This window comes from Oncorhynchus keta, chromosome 8 (assembly GCF_023373465.1).
Source record: "Oncorhynchus keta strain PuntledgeMale-10-30-2019 chromosome 8, Oket_V2, whole genome shotgun sequence".
NCBI lineage: Eukaryota > Metazoa > Chordata > Actinopteri > Salmoniformes > Salmonidae > Oncorhynchus > Oncorhynchus keta.
The window spans coordinates 38,502,882-38,527,685 of record NC_068428.1 but is presented as its reverse complement, the minus strand read 5'-3'; the positions used below and the strand labels follow the sequence as shown (position 1 = coordinate 38,527,685).

At 45.7% G+C, this 24,804-nt stretch overlaps 1 protein-coding gene across 13 annotated transcripts in view; it reads left to right on the top strand.

The window, feature by feature from the left end:
* The window catches only part of LOC118378319 (neurexin-3b-like), a 778,567-nt gene that overhangs the window by 22,157 nt on the left and 731,606 nt on the right, over window positions 1–24,804 (top strand). For all 13 annotated transcript variants that reach the window (XR_008141146.1, XR_008141145.1, XM_052524146.1 and 10 more), the window contains exon 2: window positions 15,994–17,283. Coding sequence is in view for 11 of the 13 variants with exons in the window: in XM_052524146.1 (XP_052380106.1) it covers window positions 16,587–17,283 (697 nt within the window). In the remaining 2 variants the exon portion in view is untranslated. The remainder of the gene's footprint in view (window positions 1–15,993; window positions 17,284–24,804) is intronic.

Below are 24,804 nucleotides of genomic sequence, written 5' to 3'. Positions count from 1 at the left end.
TTGTGTCTATTGTTGCCATTGTCCTGGCTGGAAGAAGGTTCAGTGAATGGGAGGTGCAGCGTGAGGTAATACAGTAGGGGAGTGAAAGTGCTTCTCAAATGTAATGTTTTATGTGTTCTCTACACTCGTCCTCACAAGAACGTGCTCAAGAGAACGTCCTCAGAGAATGCACTTGAAACATGAGTGTGTGGAGCACGGTAGTATGCATATTGAGAAACACCTAGAGTGTATTAATATTTGCATATTCATAAACATTCCCCGCACCTATGGGAGCTACCTCATCAAGTGGGTAGCATCCATAACATCTTCATGAATAGCTGTTTATGATGGTAATCCCCTGAAGATATGGGAATGAAAGGGAATATGGTGCTGCTGGATAATTAGTATGTTTTATCAGGCTGCAGAAGGTCCTTAGGGATACAGTGAGTGGTTAGCTACAGTGCATTTGGATCAAATAAAATCCTCATCAATCTATACCCAAAACCCCATAATGACAAAGCAAAAACAGATTTTTTTTTTTAAATGTTGCAAATATAAGTAAAAACAAAAATACCATATTTGCATAAGTATTCCAACCCTTTGCTATGAGACCCTTTGCTATGAGAATTGAGCTCAGGTGCATTCTGTATGTTCAGGTGCATTGGAGTATCTGTCCATAGGACCACTTTAAGCTGTACAATTCACAGAGCTGGGCTGTATGGAAGAGTGGCCAGAAAAAAGACATTGCTTGAAGAAAAAAGTAAGCAAACACGTTTGGTGGTTACCAAAAGGCATGTGGGAGACTCCCCAAACATATGGAAGAAGGTACTCTGGTCAGATGAGACTAAAATTGAGCTTTTTGGCCATCAAGGAAAACCCTATGTCTGGCCCAAACCCAACACCTCTCATCACCCCGAGAACACCATCTCCACAGTGAAGCATGGTGGGGCAGTATCATGCTGTGGAGATGTTTTTCATCAGCGGGGACTGGGAAAATGGTCAGAATGAAAGGAATGATGGTTGGCACTAAATACCGTGAAATTCTTGAGGGAAACTTGTTTTAGTGTTCCAGAGATTTGAGACTGGGACCGAGGTTCACCTTCCAGCAGGACAATGACCCTAAGTATACTGCTAAAGCAACAATCGAGTGGTTTAAGGGGAAACATTTAAATGTCTTGGAATGGCCTAGTCAAATCCCAGACCTCAATTCAATTGAGAATCTGTAGTATGACTTATAGATTCCTGTACACCAGCGGAATCCATCCAACTTGAAGGACCTGGATCAGTTTTGCCTTAAAGAATGGGCAAAAATGCCAGTGGCTAGATGTGCTAAGCTTATAGAGACATACCCCAATCCGTAATTGCTGCAACAGGTGGCTCTACAAAGTATTGCCTTTGGGGGGATGAATAGCTGTGCATGCTGAAGTTTTCAGTTTTTTTTTGTGTTATCTCTTGTTTGCTTCACAATACAAAATATTTAACATCTTCAAAGTGGTAGGCATGGTGTGTAAATCAAATGATACAAACCCCCAAAAATCCATTTTATTTCCAGTTTGTAAGGCAACAAAATAGGAAAAATGCCAAATTGGCTGAATAGTTTTGCATACCACTGTACATTCCTGAATGCACTGTCTACACACTTCCAGAGCTACAATGATGTTACAGGCTACAAAACAGTTCCACCTCACCTCATAGTACTACAGTCATGAGTAGGAAATAGTAGGATTGAGAAAGAGACAGATTGATTATTATTATAGATTGATTATTATTCTTCATAATTGTGACTCCATTAGCTCAACTTACTGTGTGAGTCATTAGGAAAGGCACATATTGATTTATTTGGTAGCACTTTACATCATAGCACATAAGAAAGTGTTAACATCATGGTAAAAGTATGGTAACCAGAAATATTGCTTATCTTTCATAATATTTTAATACTGACTGAGACACGTCAATTCAAGCTTTCAAAACTCAGAGTTAAAGGCATCTGAAATGCCAAAGAGATCTTCAGTTCATATTTAATTTGTAGGACACATCCAGAATTGTAAAAATGCTCATTAACCTTTAATTGATGTTAATATTGGTTACTTAAAGCTATTTAATGACCACGGAGATGTTATCAAATCAGCATTTTTAACAAACTAGGCTTCAGCTCTCATCAGCTCAGTTGATTGCAGGACATACAAGGCAGTAACAATATGATCACACTGGGCACACCACATCATTTCAAAGTACAGTTGAAGTCTGAAGTTTACATACACTTAGGTTGGAGTCATTAAAACTCGTTTTTCAGCCACTCCACAAATTTCATGTTAACAAACTAGAGTTTTGGTAAGTCGGTTAAGACATCTATTTTGTGCATGACACAAGTCATTATTTCAACAATTTACGGACAGATTATTTCACTTATATTTTACTTTATCACAATTCCAGTGGGTCAGACGTTTACATACACTAAGTTGACTGTGCCTTTAAACAGCTTGGAAAATTACAGAAAATTATGTCATGGCTTTAGAAGCTTCTGATAGGCTGATTGACATCATTTCAGTCAATTGGAGGTGTACCTGTGGATGTATTTCAAGGCCTACCTTCAAACTCCGTGCCTCTTTGCTTTGTATCATGGGAAAATCAAAAGAAATCAGCCAAGAACTCAGAAAAAAATTGTAGAACTCCACAAGTCTGGTTCATCCTTGGGAGCAATTTCCAAATGCCTGAAGGTACCACGTTCATCTGTACAAACAATAGTATAAACACAATGGGACCATGCAGCCGTCATACCGCTCAGGAAGGAGACGCGTTCTGTCTCCTAGAGATGAACGTACGTTGGTGCGAAAAGTGCTAATCAATCCCAGGAACAACAGGAAAGGACCTTGTGAAGATGCTGGAGGAAACGGGTACAAAAGTATCTATATCCACAGTAAAACAAGTTCTATATCGACATAACCTGAAAGGTCGCATAGCAAGGAAGAAGCCACTGCTCCAAAACCACCATAAAAATGCCAGACTACGGTTTGCAACTGCACATGAGGACAAAGATCTTCCTTTTGGAGAAATGTCCTCTGTTCCATCAAAAATAGAACTGTTTGGCCGTAATGACCATCGTTATGTTTGGAGGTAAACGGGGAGGCTTGCAAGCCAAAGAACACCATCCCAACCGTGAATCACAGGGGTGGCAGTATCCTGTGTGGGGGTGCTTGCTGCAGGAGGGACTGGTGCACTTCACAAAATCGATGGCTTCATGAGGAATGAAAATTAGGTGTAGATATGGAAGCAACATCTAAAGACATCAATCAGGAAGTTAAAGCTTGGTCTCAAATGGGTCTTCCAAATGGACAATGACCCCAAGCATACTTCCAAAGTTGTGGCAAAATGGCTTAAGGACAACAAATTCAAGGTATTGGATTGGCCATCACAAAGCCCTGACCTCAATCCTATAAAAAATTAGTGAGCAGAACTAAAAAGCGTGTGCGAGCAAGGAGGCCTACAAACCTGACTCAGTTACAGGAGGAATGGGCCACAATCCACCAAATTTATTGTGCGAAGCTTGTGGAAATCTACCTGAAACATTTGACCCAAGTTAAACAATTTAACGGCAATGCTACAAAATACTAATTGAGTGTAAACTTCTGATCCACGGAATGTGATGAAAGAAATAAAAGCTGGATAAATAATTCTCTCTACGATTATTCACATTCTTAAAATAGAGTGGTGATCCTAACTGACCTAATACAGGGAATTTTAAACGGACTAAAATGTGAAAACTGATTTTAAATGTAGTTGGCTAAGGTATATGTAAACTTCCGACTTCAACTATAGTATGTATCATTTGGTAATATTTGTTTTGACACATTGATCAAGGAGATTACAACCTATATTCACCAACTCAAAAATACAGACGAAAAGTTATTTTGACTTTCCAACGTGTTATGTATCTCTATCTTAAAGCACAACCAAATTCCAATGGAAAAGCAATGTCTGATTTTTGATTTAGTTGTGTCATGACGTTGCCCTCTTTGGGTACAGAGAGCAACATCCAACGCTCTCTGCTCCTACAACCATGCTGCTGTGGTCAGAGAGGTCGTAAATTCCCAGGGAAGACCTTGCCTCATGGCCACACGGTATTGAGACAGAGTGAAGTTTCATAGAGAACAAAGGAATTTCTTCCACCTCACAGAACTTGAGGTCCGAACAACATTTCTGTTTTGGAGAAGGTATAAAAGATTGGTGAAGAATCCAGCTACGAACTGGTCCGTTTGGGACATTTTGGTGAAGCTCATGGGAGACGGTGCGGCCACATTACCATAACACTGTTTATATAATAGCCTCAGATATGAGGTTTACATCTAATTGTTGTATAAGATGAATGAGTGAGGATGATACTGTTTGTAAAAATGTGTAATGTGATTTTGGACTGTTTAATGAAGGAAACTCCAATTCCCTTTTGAGTTGAACTAAACCAGAGGACTGCCCATGAGCCCAGTTAGGGTCAGGCATCCTGGGGCAGCCCCTTTTTTGCAATTCCGAATAAAACCTCAACTTTGAGAAGCTCTCACTAGACCATGTTTTTCTCCATTACGAGAGGACAAAGGTTACAGACTATGTTTTCTCTCAATCACGAGAGGACAAAGGTTGAGACGATTGCTGAATCTTTTAACCATACCACGTGGTTAAACTCTTAAACTATCGATACCGACAGAATAAGAACAAGACTTTGATATTAATTACTAGTCTGCAGCTAGGGATTCAGTATCATTGAACTCGAAGAACGACAACCGCAGAGACATCCATTCTACAACAATATGAATAAATGTCACTCTGATCTACCCACGACAGAAAGAGAGAGAGGACAGAAACTAACTTTTCAGCAGAGATCCCGACGACACACCTACCCTAAATATATATATTGATTGCAGATGTTCTCGAATGAGTGAGCGTTCATGTGCAAAGGATTAGCATTTCAATTATTATAATTATCAACTTTTCTTCTCAGTCGACCCCCACTTCCCTTTTGTACAACAAGCCATCATGCCGTTTTAGCCCACTAGGGCACATTCTCCTATCATTTCGTGTAACCATATTTACTTTGTTTGTTTGTTTGTTTTTGCATTTCTGTGATTGAATTACTTAGTTAGTAAATAAATGATTTAAGAGAATTGATGTATGGATGACTCATAGTGAAGACTGGGTTCGTGCAGACAACAATTTACGACGTTTGGAATGAGACTAACGTAAAGTAAATAATTCATTAACTCGAAGACTAATCGATCAGATATAAAATATCTGAAAAGTTATATTAGGAAATTATAACTTTAAACTGAATATTTTCCTTGGTGCCCCGACTTACTAGTTAATTACAGTTACATGATTAATCAGTTTAATCGCGTAATATTAATTACAGAATCTTTGATAAAAACGACGTCTTCAGTTAATGATAGTAAAGACACGACAGTTGTCACCCAAAATATCACTGCGCTTTCAACAATTTTAACTGCACAGCAAGGTTAAAATGGGAATACAATGTCAGTTATTTCATTTATTTATTCAACAGATTTAATGCGTTATCACAGTTCTTCATCTAGTAGTATAACTAAATGACCTGGATGGCAGTTGAGATTAAATTAAATGGTAAAAGTGTTCAAGACTCTGCACAGATTTTCCAGCAATTGTGAAGATCTTCTCAGACCTGCGACGACCTATGCATGCTATCTTGAAAATATTATAGTTACAGTAACCTCAAAATGTGGCCATGGATGTGTTACTCATTTTAAGGTTGAATGTTATATTATTTTATAAGATAGCCTTAACATTAAACTATTTACTGTATAACAAAAGTCACATTTAATTGTGTTTGGTTGACAACGCAACTCAATATCAACATTTAAAGGAGACGTATCTACTGCTTGTATAGATCCGTCTGAGCCACTGGCTTGATCCCATTCTTTAACACTTGAACCGCCTAGGCCAACACGGCCACTGGCGTTTGTCCTGCTCTTTCCCTGTCTGCTCCTTCCTTGACTTTTCCTAAATCTTGGTATTTTACACTGCTCATTTATCAGAATTTGGAAATCACAAACAGAAAAGTATTTAGAGCCTTTTTACTTGTTATTTTCACACCTATTCTGAATGTAACCTGCCAAGACAACGTGCTGTAGGACGTTGGTACCCAGCCAGGCTCCAAGACAACGTGCTGTAGGACGTTGGTAACCAACCAGGCTCCAAGACAATGTGCTGTAGGACATTGGTACCCAACCAGGCTCCAAGACAACGTGCTGTAGGACGTTGGTACCCAACCAGGCTCCAAGACAATGTGCTGTAGGACGTTGGTACCCAACCAGGCTCCAAGACAACGTGCTGTAGGACGTTGGTACCCAACCAGGCTCCAAGACAACGTGCTGTAGGACGTTGGTACCCAACCAGGCTCCAAGACAACGTGCTGTAGGACGTTGGTACCCAACCAGGCTCCAAGACAACGTGCTGTAGGACGTTGGTACCCAACCAGGCTCCAAGACAACGTGCTGTAGGACGTTGGTACCCAGCCAGGCTCCAAGACAACGTGCTGTAGGACGTTGGTACCTAACCAGGCTCCAACGTGCTGTAAGACAACCAGGCGTGCTGTAGGACGTTGGTACCCAACCAGGCTCCAAGACAACGTGCTGTAGGACGTTGGTACCCAACCAGGCTCAAGACAACGTGCTGTAGGACGTTGGTACCCAGCCAGGCTCCAAGACAACGTGCTGTAGGACATTGGTACCCAACCAGGCTCCAAGACAACGTGCTGTAGGACGTTGGTACCCAGCCAGGCTCCAAGACAACGTGCTGTAGGACGTTGGTACCCAGGACCAGGCTCCAAGACAACGTGCTGTAGGACGTTGGTACCCAACCAGGCTCCAAGAAGACAACGTGCTGTAGGACGTTGGTACCCAACCAGGCTCCAAGACAACGTGCTGTAGGACGTTGGTACCCAACCAGGCTCCAAGACAACGTGCTGTAGGACGTTGGTACCCAGCCAGGCTCCAAGACAAGGACGTGCTGGCTCCAAGACAACGAGGACGTTGGTACCCAGCCAGGCTCCAAGACAACGTGCTGTAGGACGTTGGTACCCAGCCAGGCTCCAAGACAACGTGCTGTAGGACGTTGGTACCCAGCCAGGCTCCAAGACAATGTGCTGTAGGACGTTGGTACCCAGGCCAGGCTCCAAGACAAGACGTGCTGTAGGACGTTGGTACCCAGCCAGGCTCCAAGACAACGTGCTGTAGGACGTTGGTACCCAGCCAGGCTCCAAGACAATGTGCTGTAGGACGTTGGTACCCAACCAGGCTCCAAGACAACGTGCTGTGTAGGACGTTGGTACCCAACCAGGCTCCAAGACAACGTGCTGTAGGACGTTGGTACCCAGCCAGGCTCCAAGACAACGTGCTGTAGGACATTGGTACCCAGCCAGGCTCCAAGACAACGTGCTGTAGGACGTTGGTACCCAGCCAGGCTCCAAGACAACGTGCTGTAGGACGTTGGTACCCAGCCAGGCTCCAAGACAACGTGCTGTAGGACGTTGGTACCCAGCCAGGCTCCAAGACAACGTGCTGTAGGACGTTGGTACCCAGCCAGGCTCCAAGACAACGTGCTGTAGGACGTTGGTACCCCAGGCTCCAAGACCAGGCTCCAAGACAACGTGCTGTAGGACATTGGTACCCAGCCAGGCTCCAAGACAACGTGCTGGTACCCAGGGCTCCAAGACAACGTGCTGGTACCCAGCCAGGCTCCAAGACAATGTGCTGTAGGACGTTGGTACCCAGAGGCTCAAGACAATGTGCTGTAGGACGTTGGTACCCAGCCAGGCTCCAAGACAACGTGCTGTAGGACGTTGGTACCCAGCCAGGCTCCAAGACAATGTGCTGTAGGACGTTGGTACCCAGCCAGGCTCCAAGACAACGTGCTGTAGGACGTTGGTACCCAACCAGGCTCCAAGACAACGTGCTGTAGGACGTTGGTACCCAGCCAGGCTCCAAGACAACGTGCTGTAGGATGTTGGTACCCAGCCAGGCTCCAAGACAATGTGCTGTAGGACTTTGGTACCCAGCCAGGCTCCAAGACAACGTGCTGTAGGACGTTGGTACCCAGCCAGGCTCCAAGACAATGTGCTGTAGGAATTTGGTACCCAACCAGGCTCCAAGAGAACATGCTGTAGGACGTTGGTACCCAGCCAGGCTCCAAGACAACGTGCTGTAGGACGTTGGTACCCAGCCAGGCTCCAAGACAACATGCTGTAGGACGTTGGTACCCAGCCAGGCTCCAAGACAACGTGCTGTAGGACTTTGGTACCCAGCCAGGCTCCAAGACAATGTGCTGTAGGACGTTGGTACCCAGCCAGGCTCCAAGACAACGTGCTGTAGGACGTTGGTACCCAACCAGGCTCCAAGACAACGTGCTGTAGGACGTTGGTACCCAGCCAGGCTCCAAGACAACGTGCTGTAGGACGTTGGTACCCAGCCAGGCTCCAAGACAACGTGCTGTAGGACGTTGGTACCCAGCCAGGCTCCAAGACAACGTGCTGTAGGACGTTGGTACCCAGCCAGGCTCCAAGACAACGTGCTGTAGGACGTTGGTACCCAACCAGGCTCCAAGACAATGTGCTGTAGGACGTTGGTACCCAGCCAGGCTCCAAGACAACGTGCTGTAGGACGTTGGTACCCAGCCAGGCTCCAAGACAATGTGCTGTAGGACGTTGGTACCCAGCCAGGCTCCAAGACAACGTGCTGTAGGACGTTGGTACCCAACCAGGCTCCAAGACAACGTGCTGTAGGACGTTGGTACCCAGCCAGGCTCCAAGACAACGTGCTGTAGGACGTTGGTACCCAGCCAGGCTCCAAGACAACGTTCTGTAGGACGTTGGTACCCAGCCAGGCGCTAATGCTCCTCTCTCTCTCCTCACTGAATGAATGACACATGGATAAAAGAGTAATAATTATGCACCTTCACCATTTCATTTAAAATAGGCTAACAGAACGGTACAGAGGGTGAAGAGGTTGATTGAATTTAGAAAGACAACTGTGTAACGATTAGTTTGTGTTATGCCTTTTTATCAGCAGCGATGTAATTTGACCGTACACTTAAGTGGGTTGATGCAATTCTCTTTTACGTATTACTTTGTAAAAATAAGCTGTTATGGGACTGTTCAATTTACTTTAACTCTATAACTAATCAAATGCATTGTCAGGGAACCCAAAACATGTGACATATTGCAGTAGGCTTTTAGAATAATGCAAAACATATCCTTGACTCTATCCACAGCGCCGCAAACAATGCCAGCCGCCTGACTGAATGACAAATGGATGGAATAGGCGATAATTGTTCAAGTTACTTCGCAATCGAATTTAAATTAGACGTTACCGAAGGATGAGGTTGATTTAATTTAGAACAACAATAATGTAATGATTAGTTTGTGTTATGCCTATTAATCAACCGTGGCTCTTGTTTTAATCATTTGACAGCGCACCTTACATGTTGATACCATTCGCTTTTACGTTTTACTTTGTAAAATACAGGACTGTTTTATTCACAGTATTATTGACTGTAACTATCACTAATTGTATGTATTGTCAGGGAAATGAAAACATGCTGTGTGTTGCAGTAGGCCTTTAGAATAATGCAAAACATATCCTTGACTCAAATTGATGAGAGGGAAACAAACAATGCCAGTCAGCCTGCACAGCCGGCCCATTGAATTTACACCTTAAACTGTACCGAAACTAATTTCGCAATTTAATGAGAGTTACAAGATTATATTAACTATAGACAAGATTAAAGATTATAGACAAGATTAAATAAAAAATTTGATGAGTGACAATATTAGGCATATTAGTTGTCAAATTGTACATTAAGTGATGGGCGCATCTTGTACATGACAGACGCAGGGAAAGGAACATTGCTTTATCAAATCCTCCTTCAGTCCCATGCAGGTAAAACATTCATGATTTCTATATGCATTCTGAAAGAGCATATTCTGCTGTTTCTATGACACTTTGTCTAACAAATTAAACAATTCAAGAGGTGCAGCTCTTTTTCCAAATTGCACTTTTTGCAAGAATATCGTGCTGTCCATACATTCAGCTCATGACCACTCCACTGTCTGTGCATTCAGCTCATGACCACTCCACTGTCCATGCATTCAACTCATGACCACTCCCCTGTCCATGCATTCAACTCATGACCACTCCCCTGTCCATGCATTCTGCTCATGACCACTCCACTGTCTGTGCATTCTGCTCATGACCACTCCACTGTCTGTGCATTCAGCTCATGACCACTCCACTGTCTGTGCATTCAGCTCATGACCACTCCACTGTCTGTGCATTCAGCTCATGACCACTCCACTGTCTGTGCATTCAGCTCATGACCACTCCACTGTCTGTGCATTCAGCTCATGACCACTCCCCTGTCTGTGCATTCAGCTCATGACCACTCCACTGTCCATGCATTCAGCTCATGACCACTCCACTGTCCATGCATTCAGCTCATGACCACTCCACTGTCTGTGCATTCAGCTCATGACCACTCCACTGTCTGTGCATTCAGCTCATGACCACTCCACTGTCTGTGCATTCAGCTCATGACCACTCCACTGTCTGTGCATTCAGCTCATGACCACTCCACTGTCTGTGCATTCAGCTCATGACCACTCCCCTGTCTGTGCATTCAGCTCATGACCACTCCACTGTCCATGCATTCAGCTCATGACCACTCCACTGTCCATGCATTCAACTCATGACCACTCCCCTGTCTGTGCATTCAGCTCATGACCACTCCACTGTCTGTGCATTCAGCTCATGACCACTCCACTGTCCATGCATTCAGCTCATGACCACTCCACTGTCTGTGCATTCAGCTCATGACCACTCCACTGTCTGTGCATTCAACTCATGACCACTCCCCTGTCCATGCATTCAGCTCATGACCACTCCACTGTCTGTGCATTCAGCTCATGACCACTCCACTGTCTGTGCATTCAGCTCATGACCACTCCACTGTCTGTGCATTCAGCTCATGACCACTCCACTGTCTTTGCATTCAGCTCATGACCACTCCAATGTCTGTTCATTCAGCTCATGACCACTCCCCTGTCTGTGCATTCAGCTCATGACCACTCCACTGTCCATGCATTCAGCTCATGACCACTCCACTGTCCATGCATTCAACTCATGACCACTCCCCTGTCTGTGCATTCAGCTCATGACCACTCCACTGTCTGTGCATTCAGCTCATGACCACTCCACTGTCTGTGCATTCAGCTCATGACCACTCCCCTGTCCATGCATTCAGCTCATGACCACTCCACTGTCTGTGCATTCAGCGCATGACCACTCCCCTGTCCATGCATCAGAACTCATGACCACTCCCCTGTCCATGCATTCTGCTCATGACCACTCCACTGTCTGTGCATTCAGCTCATGACCACTCCACTGTCTGTGCATTCTGCTCATGACCACTCCACTGTCTGTGCATTCTGCTCATGACCACTCCACTGTCTGTGCATTCTGCTCATGACCACTCCACTGTCTGTGCATTCAGCTCATGACCACTCCCCTGTCCATGCATTCAGCTCATGACCACTCCACTGTCTGTGCATTCAGCTCATGACCACTCCCCTGTCCATGCATCAGAACTCATGACCACTCCCCTGCATTCTGCTCACTCCACTGTCTGTGCATTCAGCTCATGACCACTCCACTGTCTGTGCATTCTGCTCATGACCACTCCACTGTCTGTGCATTCAGCTCATGACCACTCCACTGTCTGTGCATTCTGCTCATGACCACTCCACTGTCTGTGCATTCAGCTCATGACCACTCCCCTGTCCATGCATCAGAACTCATGACCACTCCCCTGTCCATGCATTCTGCTCATGACCACTCCACTGTCCATGCATTCAACTCATGACCACTCCCCTGTCTGTGCATTCAGCTCATGACCACTCCACTGTCTGTGCATTCAGCTCATGACCACTCCCCTGTCCATGCATTCAGCTCATGACCACTCCCCTGTCTGTGCATTCAGCTCATGACCACTCCACTGTCTGTGCATTCAGCTCATGACCACTCCCCTGTCTGTGCATTCAGCTCATGACCACTCCACTGTCTGTGCATTCAGCTCATGACCACTCCCCTGTCCATGCATTCAGCTCATGACCACTCCACTGTCTGTGCATTCAGCTCATGACCACTCCACTGTCTGTGCATTCAGCTCATGACCACTCCACTGTCTGTGCATTCAGCTCATGACCACTCCACTGTCTGTGCATTCTGCTCATGACCACTCCACTGTCTGTGCATTCTGCTCATGACCACTCCACTGTCTGTGCATTCAGCTCATGACCACTCCCCTGTCCATGCATTCAGCTCATGACCACTCCACTGTCTGTGCATTCAGCTCATGACCACTCCCCTGTCCATGCATCAGAACTCATGACCACTCCCCTGTCCATGCATTCAGCTCATGACCACTCCCCTGTCCATGCATTCAGCTCATGACCACTCCCCTGTCTGTGCATTCAGCTCATGACCACTCCCCTGTCTGTGCATTCAGCTCATGACCACTCCCCTGTCCATGCATTCAGCTCATGACCACTCCCCTGTCTGTGCATTCAGCTCATGACCACTCCCCTGTCTGTGCATTCAGCTCATGACCACTCCCCTGTCTGTGCATTCAGTTCATGACCACTCCCCTGTCCATGCATTCAGCTCATGACCACTCCCCTGTCTGTGCATTCAGCTCATGACCACTCCCCTGTCCATGCATTCAGCTCATGACCACTCCACTGTCTGTGCATTCAGCACATGGCCACTCGTGCAGCAGCATTGCTCTGGCTACTATAAGGAAACACTAGTACTGCAATAAACCTAATTTGATATATGCTGTTCTGTTGTATATGAGCTAAAAGGACACACTTTTGGTTAATACTTGCTGAATGGCTTTCCATATCTGGGGAAAGATGAAACCAGGCCAGCGGGTGAGCGGCTGTCTGAGACTGTGGGTTTGAGATTCCTGGAGCCTTACATGGGCAAAGGTGGAAATGTGACCATGGAACACTTTGTCACATCAATATCCCTGGCAGACAAGTTGATTGCAAAGAAGACTAGCCTGCTGGGAACAGTGAACAGATAAAAGGCAGGAGCTGCCCCCCTCTGCACAGAACAACATACCAGCGGAGCTGTACTCCACATCAGTGATGGAGAGTGGTCAGCAACACTCACGGTGTACAGATGGAAAATACATATGAGTGTTTGCATCCTCAGCACCATAAATCCCACTGGATCTGATATGTAAGCTTCGTGAGAACCACATGAACGCCAAGAAAGAAGCTACAGCCACCAAGCAGGCAGCAGGTCCTGCTCTCCCTCCTCCCAAGCAGCACAGCTCCAAGCAGGCAGCAGGTCCTCCTCTCCCTCTTCCCCAGGCAGCACAGCTCCAAGCAGGCAGAAGGTCCTCCTCTCCCTCTTCCCCAAGCAGCACAGCTCCAAGCGGGCAGCAGGTCCTCCTCTCCCTCTTCCCCAGGCAGCACAGCTTCAAGCAGGCATAGACTAAGTCAGTGGCACAGTTGGAATTATCCAAGCAGAAAATACATCTGTTTCAAATGTTGCTATTTGGTTGCATGAAATAAAATATAATTAAATAGCTTTGCATTTTAAATGAACCAGAGCTTGAAACCCTAGGCCTATTGTATTGTCGATATTTAATTGAATTCTGGGTTTAATGCAAACAAAAGCTGTTGATGACTTTGCAAATGCTATATAGGCCTAAATACACTGCATGACCAAACATACTATATGTGGACACCTGCTCGTCAAACATGTCATTCCAAAATTATGGGCATACATTTGCTGCTCTAAGAGCCTCTACTCTTCTGGGAAGGCTTCCCACTAGATGTTGGAACATTGCTGCGTGGATTTGCTTCCATTCAGCCACAAGAGCATTAGTGAAGTTGGGCACTGATGTTGGGCGATTAGGCCTGGCTCGCAGTCTGCATTCCAATTCATCCCAAAGGTGTTCGATGGGGTTGAGGTCAGGGCTCTGTGCAGGCCAGTCAAGTTCTTCCACACCAATCTCAACAAACCATTTCTGTAGAGACCTTGCATTGTGCTTGGGGGCATTTTCATGCTGAAACAGGAAAGGGCCTTCCCCAAAATGTTGCCACAATGTTGGAAGCACAGAATCGTCTGGAATGTCATTATATGCTGTAGCGTTAAGATTTCCCCTCACCGGACCTGGAACTAGCCCGAACTATGAAAAAACAGCCCCAGGCCATTATTCCTCCTAAACCAAACTTTACAGTTGGCACCATGCGTTGGGGCAGGTAGCATTCCCCCCGGGCATTATTCCTCCTAAACCAAACTTTACAGTTGGCACCATGCGTTGGGGCAGGTAGCATTCCCCCCGGGCATTATTCCTCCTAAACCAAACTTTACAGTTGGCACCATGCGTTGGGGCAGGTAGCATTCCCCCCGGGCATTATTCCTCCTAAACCAAACTTTACAGTTGGCACCATGCGTTGGGGCAGGTAGCATTCCCCCCGGGCATTATTCCTCCTAAACCAAACTTTACAGTTGGCACCATGCGTTGGGGCAGGTAGCATTCCCCCCGGGCATTATTCCTCCTAAACCAAACTTTACAGTTGGCACCATGCGTTGGGGCAGGTAGCATTCCCCCAGGCCATTATTCCTCCTAAACCAAACTTTACAGTTGGCACCATGCGTTGGGGCAGGTAGCATTCCCCCAGGCCATTATTCCTCCTAAACCAAACTTTACAGTTGGCACCATGCGTTGGGGCAGGTAGCATTCCCCCCGGCCATTATTCCTCCTAAACCAAACCTTACAGTTGGCACCATGCGTTGGGGCAGGTAGCATTCCCCCAGGCCATTATTCCTCCTAAACCAAACTTTACAGTTGGCACCATGCGTTGGGGCAGGTAGCATTCCCCCAGGCCATTATTCCTCCTAAACCAAACTTTACAGTTGGCACCATGCGTTGGGGCAGGTAGCATTCCCCAGGCCATTATTCCTCCTAAACCAAACTTTACAGTTGGCACCATGCTTTGGGGCAGGTAGCATTCCCCCCGGCCATTATTCCTCCTAAACCAAACTTTACAGTTGGCACCATGCGTTGGGGCAGGTAGCATTCCCCCAGGCCATTATTCCTCCTAAACCAAACTTTACAGTTGGCACCATGCGTTGGGGCAGGTAGCATTCCCCCAGGCCATTATTCCTCCTAAACCAAACTTTACAGTTGGCACCATGCGTTGGGGCAGGTAGCGTTCCCCCAGGCCATTATTCCTCCTAAACCAAACCTTACAGTTGGCACCATGCGTTGGGGCAGGTAGCATTCCCCCCGGGCATTTTTCCACTTCACAATAACAGCACTTACAGGTCAGGAATTTGACAAACTGACTTGTTGGAAAGGTGTCATCCTATGACGGTGCCACGTTGAAAGTCACTGAGCTCTTCAGTAAGGCCATTCTACTGCCAATGTTTGTCTATGTAGATTTCAAGGCTGTGCACCCAATTTTACACTCCTGTCAGCAATGGTTGTGGCTGAAATAGCCCAAACCATTCACTTGAAGGGCTGTCCTCATACTTTTGTATATATAGTGTAGCATCACTGTTGATATATGTGTGATAAAGTATGGCCACATTTCATTTGCTCTGTTAAACCTACCCTTTGGAATGACTCTGAAAGCAATAGTGAATCTATTTAGTTTTCAAGTGATCTCTCCACATCATTCCCATGAAATTACATTGGCAATAGTCAGTGGAAAAAAACAGCCGGGCTGGTTTAATGCCCTAGATGGGAGGCCAAAGGGTAAGTGAATATATATCAGTTCTCCAGGAGGAAGTGCTGGCAGCAACATTTTTATGGTGATTTCAGACTTTTGTTGCAACCTACAGTCAATGAATGTTTTTGGGTGAGCTGTGATTCATAGTTGTGTTGTGTATGCTGAATAATGTCATTTCTGTTGTTTTGCAGTGACGTCTCTGTAAGGCCTGAAACTGGACTAGGAAGTACAGTACTATGGGACGTGGCTACGGATCTTGACCCAAAATGGCCGCTGTGTGTTTTAATCCTTGCAGTCGCCTCAAAGGAAGCAACTCATCGATGGGCCTCTGTATCACTGACAGAACACACTAAGGATCAGCCTCATCACACTAAGGATCAGCCTCATCACACTAAGGATCAGCCTCATCACACTAAGGATCAGCCTCATCACACTAAGGATCAGCCTCATCACACTAAGGATCAGCCTCATCACACTAAGGATTGATTCTCTCAAGGTTATCCTCCTTAGGAGGAATACAGATGTTTCTTCTCCATTATCTGCAGCTCAGACTTGGAATTAAATGATCTCCCATACTTCAGTGATTTCAATATCAGATCTTTATCACAGTCTAAAGGATATTTGTGTCACCTTCCTGACTAGAGCAGGTGGTATATACATTGAATAGCCTATATCCGTCATTGAACTGAAAACACCTCTGATGCTATTCCGAATCTAAAGGATTTCTCCCTCTAACTAACCTCAACTGGCATACCCCTATAGCTCTACATAGTGTTTTTCTACAATGACTCCCTTTAGTCTCCCTCAGTGTGTTCTTCTGCTTCTCAGTAATCTACTGGGCCTGTGTCAGGGCCTGGAGTTCAGGGGTTCTGAGGGCCAGTGGGCACGGTACCGCCGCTGGGATGCCAGTACCAGAAGTGACCTCACCTTCCAGTTCCAAACAGACACGTCCGACGCCCTGATCCTCTACTTCGACGACGGCGGCTACTGTGACTTCCTGCTTCTCACCGTAACGGAAGGGAAGCTACAGCTTCGCTTCAGCATTGATTGCGCTGAGACCACAGTCACCGCTGACAAATCGGTCAACGACAGCTGCTGGCACTTTGCGATGGTCAGCCGACACAACCTCAGAACGGTCTTGGCCCTGGACGGGCAGACCAAGGCGGAGGATGTTCGACCAGAGCGCCAGTTCATGATTGTCGTCAGTGACCTCTTCCTCGGGGGCATACCCGGAGACATCAGGACCTCGGTCATCACCCTGCCAATGGTTAGAGAGCTGCCTCCGTTCAAAGGAGATATCAAAGATCTGAATTACGGGAACAAGGTTCCCAAGCTGATCAACAGTCAGAAGGTACGTCTGGAGGAGATGGGTCTATGTACAGGGAACCCGTGTGAGAATGGAGGCTCCTGCTCCGTGGCTGATGGAGAACCGTACTGCGACTGCTCCAAAACGGGATATACAGGAAGGACCTGCAGCCAAGGTAAGATGATTCTGTCTTACCAACCAATTTATGTTACTAATTGTAGATAAGTTACTATAAATCTGTGTAACTATACATTATGTAAACTGTGTTTATATTGAGATAACTTCATAATATCTCAAAGGTTTTGGTTACATTGTCAGTTCCATGTTAAAAGAACACACGCCCACAATTTTGCGTTTTTGCATTTATAATTTACGAGACACAGATTCACTGTTATAGAATGCGGGACTTCTCTGTGTGGGTGGTTCCTCTTTCACAGTGGATTGAAAAGGGAATGTTTGTTGTTTGTGGGTGTTATATCGGAAGTGGTATACGAGGAAATAGCTTCTCTTTCTATTACTACTTTTAGGAGAAATCTGTACAGGGATACAGTATCGTTTGACAAGAGTCATATTACAAAGTTCAGATCTTTCTCTTCCCATCCAAATATTTGTTTTCCAGGGACCACAAGTGTAGAAAATAGTTTGAATAATAAGTAACAGCTTTATCTTCCTCCCTCTGGACACTTAGGCTATCTCTGCTATGTATCTTATTGAGATGTGGTACTCTGACAAGGCTCATAGTAAAATCCTATTTCTGTTCATGCCTTTAGTTCTGCCTTTTTTATGAGACAAAGGAAACTAATGCGTCTCTAGATGACACCACATGCTCTTCTTCTCTTTCATCTGGGTTTTATGGGTATAGAGAACCAGTGTGAGTTTGATTGACTGCTGACCCACTTCCTGTTCCTGCCTGGTTTAGACCACTTCCTGGCTGGTTAGATCAGAGTGACATGGTCAAAAGACAACACAACTATCTTGAAACAAGAGGGAATGAATGCACACTGAATACTCCTCCATTGTGGTTCACTACCTTAGACTGAAGCTTTTAATTCCCCTGTTGGGTTCTTTTAGATATTAGTTACTACACTCCACTGCTAAGCTTAGCATTCCAAAACACAACATACTAATGGCAGTAATAATACAGGGTGCAACCGTATATATTTTAGAATGGTTTAGAACACTGTACAACATGTCAGACTCAGTGACTGGACACTACAACATGTCAGACTCAGTGACTGGACACTACAACATGTCAGACTCAGTGACTGGACACTACAACATGTCAGACTCAGTGACTGGACACTACAACATGTCAGACTCAGTGACTGGACACTACAACATGTCAAACTCAGCGACTGGACACTACAACATGTCAGACTCAGTGACTGGACACTACAACATGTCAGACTCAGTGACTGGACACTACAACATGTCAGACTCAGTGACTGGACACTACAACATGTCCTCTGTACTGTAGTTAGACTCAGTGACTGGACACTACAACATGTCAGACTCAGTGACTGGACACTACAACATGTCAGACTCAGTGACTGGACACTACAACATGTCCTCTGTACTGTAGTTAGACTCAGTGACTGGACACTACAACATGTCAGACTCAGTGACTGGACACTACAACATGTCAGACTCAGTGACTGGACACTACAACATGTCAGACTCAGTGACTGGACACTACAACATGTCAGACTCAGTGACTGGACACAACAACATGTCAGACTCAGTGACTGGACACAACAACATGTCAGACTCAGTGCCTGGACACTACAACATGTCAGACTCAGTGCCTGGACACTACAACATGTCAGACTCAGTGACTGGACACTACAACATGTCAGACTCAGTGACTGGACACTACAACATGTCAGACTCAGTGACTGGACACAACAACATGTCAGACTCAGTGACTGGACACAACAACATGTCAGACTCAGTGACTGGACAGTACAACATGTCAGACTCAGTGACTGGACACTACAACATGTCAGACTCAGTGACTGGACACTACAACATGTCAGACTCAGTGACTGGACACTACAACATGTCAGACTCAGTGACTGGACACTACAACATGTCAGACTCAGTGACTGGACACTACAACATGTCAAACTCAGTGACTGGACACAACAACATGTCAGACTCAGTGACTGGACACTACAACATGTCAGACTCAGTGACTGGACACTACAACATGTCAGACTCAGTGACTGGACACTACAACATGTCAGACTCAGTGACTGGACACAACAACATGTCAGACTCAGTGACTGGACAGTACAACATGTCAGACTCAGTGTCTGGACACTACAACATGTCCTCTGTACTGTAGTTAGACTCAGTGACTGGACAGTACAACATGTCAGACTCAGTGACTGGACACTACAACATGTCAGACTCAGTGACTGGACACTACAACATGTCAGACTCAGTGACTGGACAGTACAACATGTCAGACTCAGTGACTGGACACTACAACATGTCAGACTCAGTGACTGGACACTACAACATGTCAGACTCAGTGACTGGACACTACAACATGTCAGACTCAGTGACTGGACAGTACAACATGTCAGACTCAGTGACTGGACACTACAACATGTCAGACTCAGTGACTGGACACTACAACATGTCAGACTCAGTGACTGGACACTACAACATGTCAGACTCAGTGACTGGACACTACAACATGTCAGACTCAGTGACTGGACACTACAACATGTCAGACTCAGTGACTGGACACTACAACATGTCAGACTCAGTGACTGGACACTACAACATGTCAGACTCAGTGACTGGACACTACAACATGTCAGACTCAGTGACTGGACAGTACAACATGTCAGACTCAGTGACTGGACACTACAACATGTCAGACTCAGTGACTGGACACTACAACATGTCAGACTCAGTGACTGGACACAACAACATGTCAGACTCAGTGACTGGACAGTACAACATGTCAGACTCAGTGACTGGACACTACAACATGTCAGACTCAGTGACTGGACACTACAACATGTCAGACTCAGTGACTGGACACTACAACATGTCAGACTCAGTGACTGGACACTACAACATGTCAGACTCAGTGACTGGACACTACAACATGTCAAACTCAGTGACTGGACACAACAACATGTCAGACTCAGTGACTGGACACTACAACATGTCAGACTCAGTGACTGGACACTACAACATGTCAGACTCAGTGACTGGACACTACAACATGTCAGACTCAGTGACTGGACACAACAACATGTCAGACTCAGTGACTGGACAGTACAACATGTCAGACTCAGTGTCTGGACACTACAACATGTCCTCTGTACTGTAGTTAGACTCAGTGACTGGACAGTACAACATGTCAGACTCAGTGACTGGACACTACAACATGTCAGACTCAGTGACTGGACACTACAACATGTCAGACTCAGTGACTGGACAGTACAACATGTCAGACTCAGTGACTGGACACTACAACATGTCAGACTCAGTGACTGGACACTACAACATGTCAGACTCAGTGACTGGACACTACAACATGTCAGACTCAGTGACTGGACAGTACAACATGTCAGACTCAGTGACTGGACACTACAACATGTCAGACTCAGTGACTGGACACTACAACATGTCAGACTCAGTGACTGGACACTACAACATGTCAGACTCAGTGACTGGACACTACAACATGTCAGACTCAGTGACTGGACACTACAACATGTCAGACTCAGTGACTGGACACTACAACATGTCAGACTCAGTGACTGGACACTACAACATGTCAGACTCAGTGACTGGACAGTACAACATGTCAGACTCAGTGACTGGACACTACAACATGTCAGACTCAGTGACTGGACACTACAACATGTCAGACTCAGTGACTGGACACTACAACATGTCAGACTCAGTGACTGGACAGTACAACATGTCAGACTCAGTGACTGGACACTACAACATGTCCTCTGTACTGTAGTTAGACTCAGTGACTGGACAGTACAACATGTCAGACTCAGTGAATGGACACTACAACATGTCAGACTCAGTGACTGGACACTACAACATGTCAGACTCAGTGACTGGACACTACAACATGTCCTCTGTACTGTAGTTAGACTCAGTGACTGGACACTACAACATGTCAGACTCAGTGACTGGACACTACAACATGTCCTCTGTACTGTAGTTAGACTCAGTGACTGGACACTACAACATGTCCTCTGTACTGTAGTTAGACTCAGTGACTGGACAGTACAACATGTCAGACTCAGTGACTGGACAGTACAACATGTCAGACTCAGTGACTGGACACTACAACATGTCAGACTCAGTGACTGGACACTACAACATGTCAGACTCAGTGACTGGACACTACAACATGTCAGACTCAGTGATTGGACACTACAACATGTCCGACTCAGTGACTGGACACTACAACATGTCAGACTCAGTGACTGGACACTACAACATGTCAGACTCAGTGACTGGACAGTACAACATGTCAGACTCAGTGACTGGACACTACAACATGTCAGACTCAGTGACTGGACACTACAACATGTCAGACTCAGTGACTGGACAGTACAACATGTCAGACTCAGTGACTGGACACTACAACATGTCAGACTCAGTGACTGGACACTACAACATGTCAGACTCAGTGACTGGACACTACAACATGTCAGACTCAGTGACTGGACACTACAACATGTCAGACTCAGTGACTGGACAGTACAACATGTCAGACTCAGTGACTGGACACTACAACATGTCAGACTCAGTGACTGGACACTACAACATGTCAGACTCAGTGACTGGACAGTACAACATGTCAGACTCAGTGACTGGACACTACAACATGTCAGACTCAGTGACTGGACAGTACAACATGTCAGACTCAGTGACTGGACAGTACAACATGTCAGACTCAGTGACTGGACAGTACAACATGTCAGACTCAGTGACTGGACAGTACAACATGTCAGACTCAGTCACTGGACACTACAACATGTCCTCTGTACTGTAGTTAGACTCAGTGACTGGACACTACAACATGTCAGACTCAGTGACTGGACACTACAACATGTCAGACTCAGTGACTGGACACTACAACATGTCAGACTCAGTGACTGGACAATACAACATGTCAGACTCAGTGACTGGACAGTACAACATGTCAGACTCAGTGACTGGACACTACAACATGTCAGACTCAGTGACTGGACACTACAACATGTCAGACTCAGTGACTGGACACTACAACATGTCAGACTCAGTGACTGGACACTACAACATGTCAGACTCAGTGACTGGACACTACAACATGTCAGACTCAGTGACTGGACAGTACAACATGTCAGACTCAGTGACTTGACACTACAACATGTCAGACTCAGTGACTGGACACTACAACATGTCAGACTCAGTGACTGGACAGTACAACATGTCAGACTCAGTGACTGGACACTACAACATGTCAGACTCAGTGACTGGACACTACAACATGTCAGACTCAGTGACTGGACACTACAACATGTCAGACTCAGTGACTGGACACTACAACATGTCAGACTCAGTGACTGGACAGTACAACATGTCAGACTCAGTGACTGGACACTACAACATGTCAGACTCAGTGACTGGACACTACAACATGTCAGACTCAGTGACTGGACAGTACAACATGTCAGACTCAGTGACTGGACACTACAACATGTCAGACTCAGTGACTGGACAGTACAACATGTCAGACTCAGTGACTGGACAGTACAACATGTCAGACTCAGTGACTGGACAGTACAACATGTCAGACTCAGTGACTGGACAGTACAACATGTCAGACTCAGTCACTGGACACTACAACATGTCCTCTGTACTGTAGTTAGACTCAGTGACTGGACACTACAACATGTCAGACTCAGTGACTGGACACTACAACATGTCAGACTCAGTGACTGGACACTACAACATGTCAGACTCAGTGACTGGACAATACAACATGTCAGACTCAGTGACTGGACAGTACAACATGTCAGACTCAGTGACTGGACACTACAACATGTCAGACTCAGTGACTGGACACTACAACATGTCAGACTCAGTGACTGGACACTACAACATGTCAGACTCAGTGACTGGACACTACAACATGTCAGACTCAGTGACTGGACACTACAACATGTCAGACTCAGTGACTGGACACTACAACATGTCAGACTCAGTGACTGGACACTACAACATGTCAGACTCAGTGACTGGACACTACAACATGTCCTCTGTACTGTAGTTAGACTCAGTGACTGGACACTACAACATGTCCTCTGTACAGTGCAGACTGTAGTCAGATTCAGACATTATGCTTTGGCCTGATTCTATTCTTTCTCTCCCTCTTTCTAACAATGATGAGAGGAGAAGAGGAGAGAGAGGAGAGAGAGGAAAAGAGATCCATTCAGTCGTTTGAGAGCTTCTCTCAGGCCGTGGGGGCGATGACATCCTTGTGCTAAAACAACCTAGATTGAAGAGGTTACTTGTGATTCAGGACAACAGTTGAATAGAGGGCCATGTCGTCGCCCCAGGACAGAGTTTATAATTCACAACACAGCAGCCCTATTATGGAGAGGACAAATGCCACTAGACAGGAGAACGGCACTCTGCTGCGGCCTTAGCTAGACTTGGTGTCCAGCTCACACACAGCAGTCCAGGCTATTTCTCTCTCTAGCCCTCTCTCTTTATCTCTCTCTGTGTCTCTCTGTGTCTGTGTCAGTCTTAGCTGATGTGGCTGCTTGTTGATTACACCATGGATACTCTGAAGCATAATTTGGAGGATAATGAGAGCAGAAATGTCGGGACAAATACCACACTAAATTCAAACTGACATCAGCAATCGACTACGTCTTACAGGGAGGTTTTTGTTGCCATAGTGTGTCTACAGCAACACTTACTGCTAAAGCTTTGCTGTTATTTTTCTAAAGACAGTCTTGCACTTGCAGGCAGGTTTTATGTACTGTCTGTTGTATAAGTACAGACAGCATATTTTTCCAACATTGCTAATAATCCCCATCAGCATTAGAGACGCAACTGTTCTTTCTGTGTGTGTGTGTGTGTGTGTCTGTGCAGTGTTATGCTGATTGAGGCTGTTGATGCAGCATCATGTGTTACACTAATGAGTAATGGGGCAGTCTGTCAGACCTGTGCGTGTTCACTGTGTGCGTGCGTGCGTGTGTGTGTGCGCGCGTGTGTGTGTGTGTGTGCGTGTTCACTTTGCGTGTGTGTTTGCATGTGGAAGGCAAGCCAAAGCCGTATAGATACAGTTTGCTAGCCTAGAGGTGGCTGGGTCAGGCTTCACACAGCAGGCAGATTGCTGGCCTCACTAGGCCTAAGAAGCATTTAGCTGCTAGACTGGGATGGGTTATTTGTCCACTCAGTTTTCCCTGTTTAACTGTGGATGAGAACACTACATGGACTAAACTAAAGCAAGGGGTTAGCTTAGCCTAGCTTAAACATGAGCAACATCCTCAGCAGCATCACAGCCCTTCATGATGACATTATCCTAAACCTAGCTGAAACATCACAGATTAATTGGGTTATCTTAGCTAGCATCGCAGCCTTCAGCACCCAGACATGATCTCAGGCCCCACAATTTTTATTTTTTAATTACATTTTTACCTTTATTTAA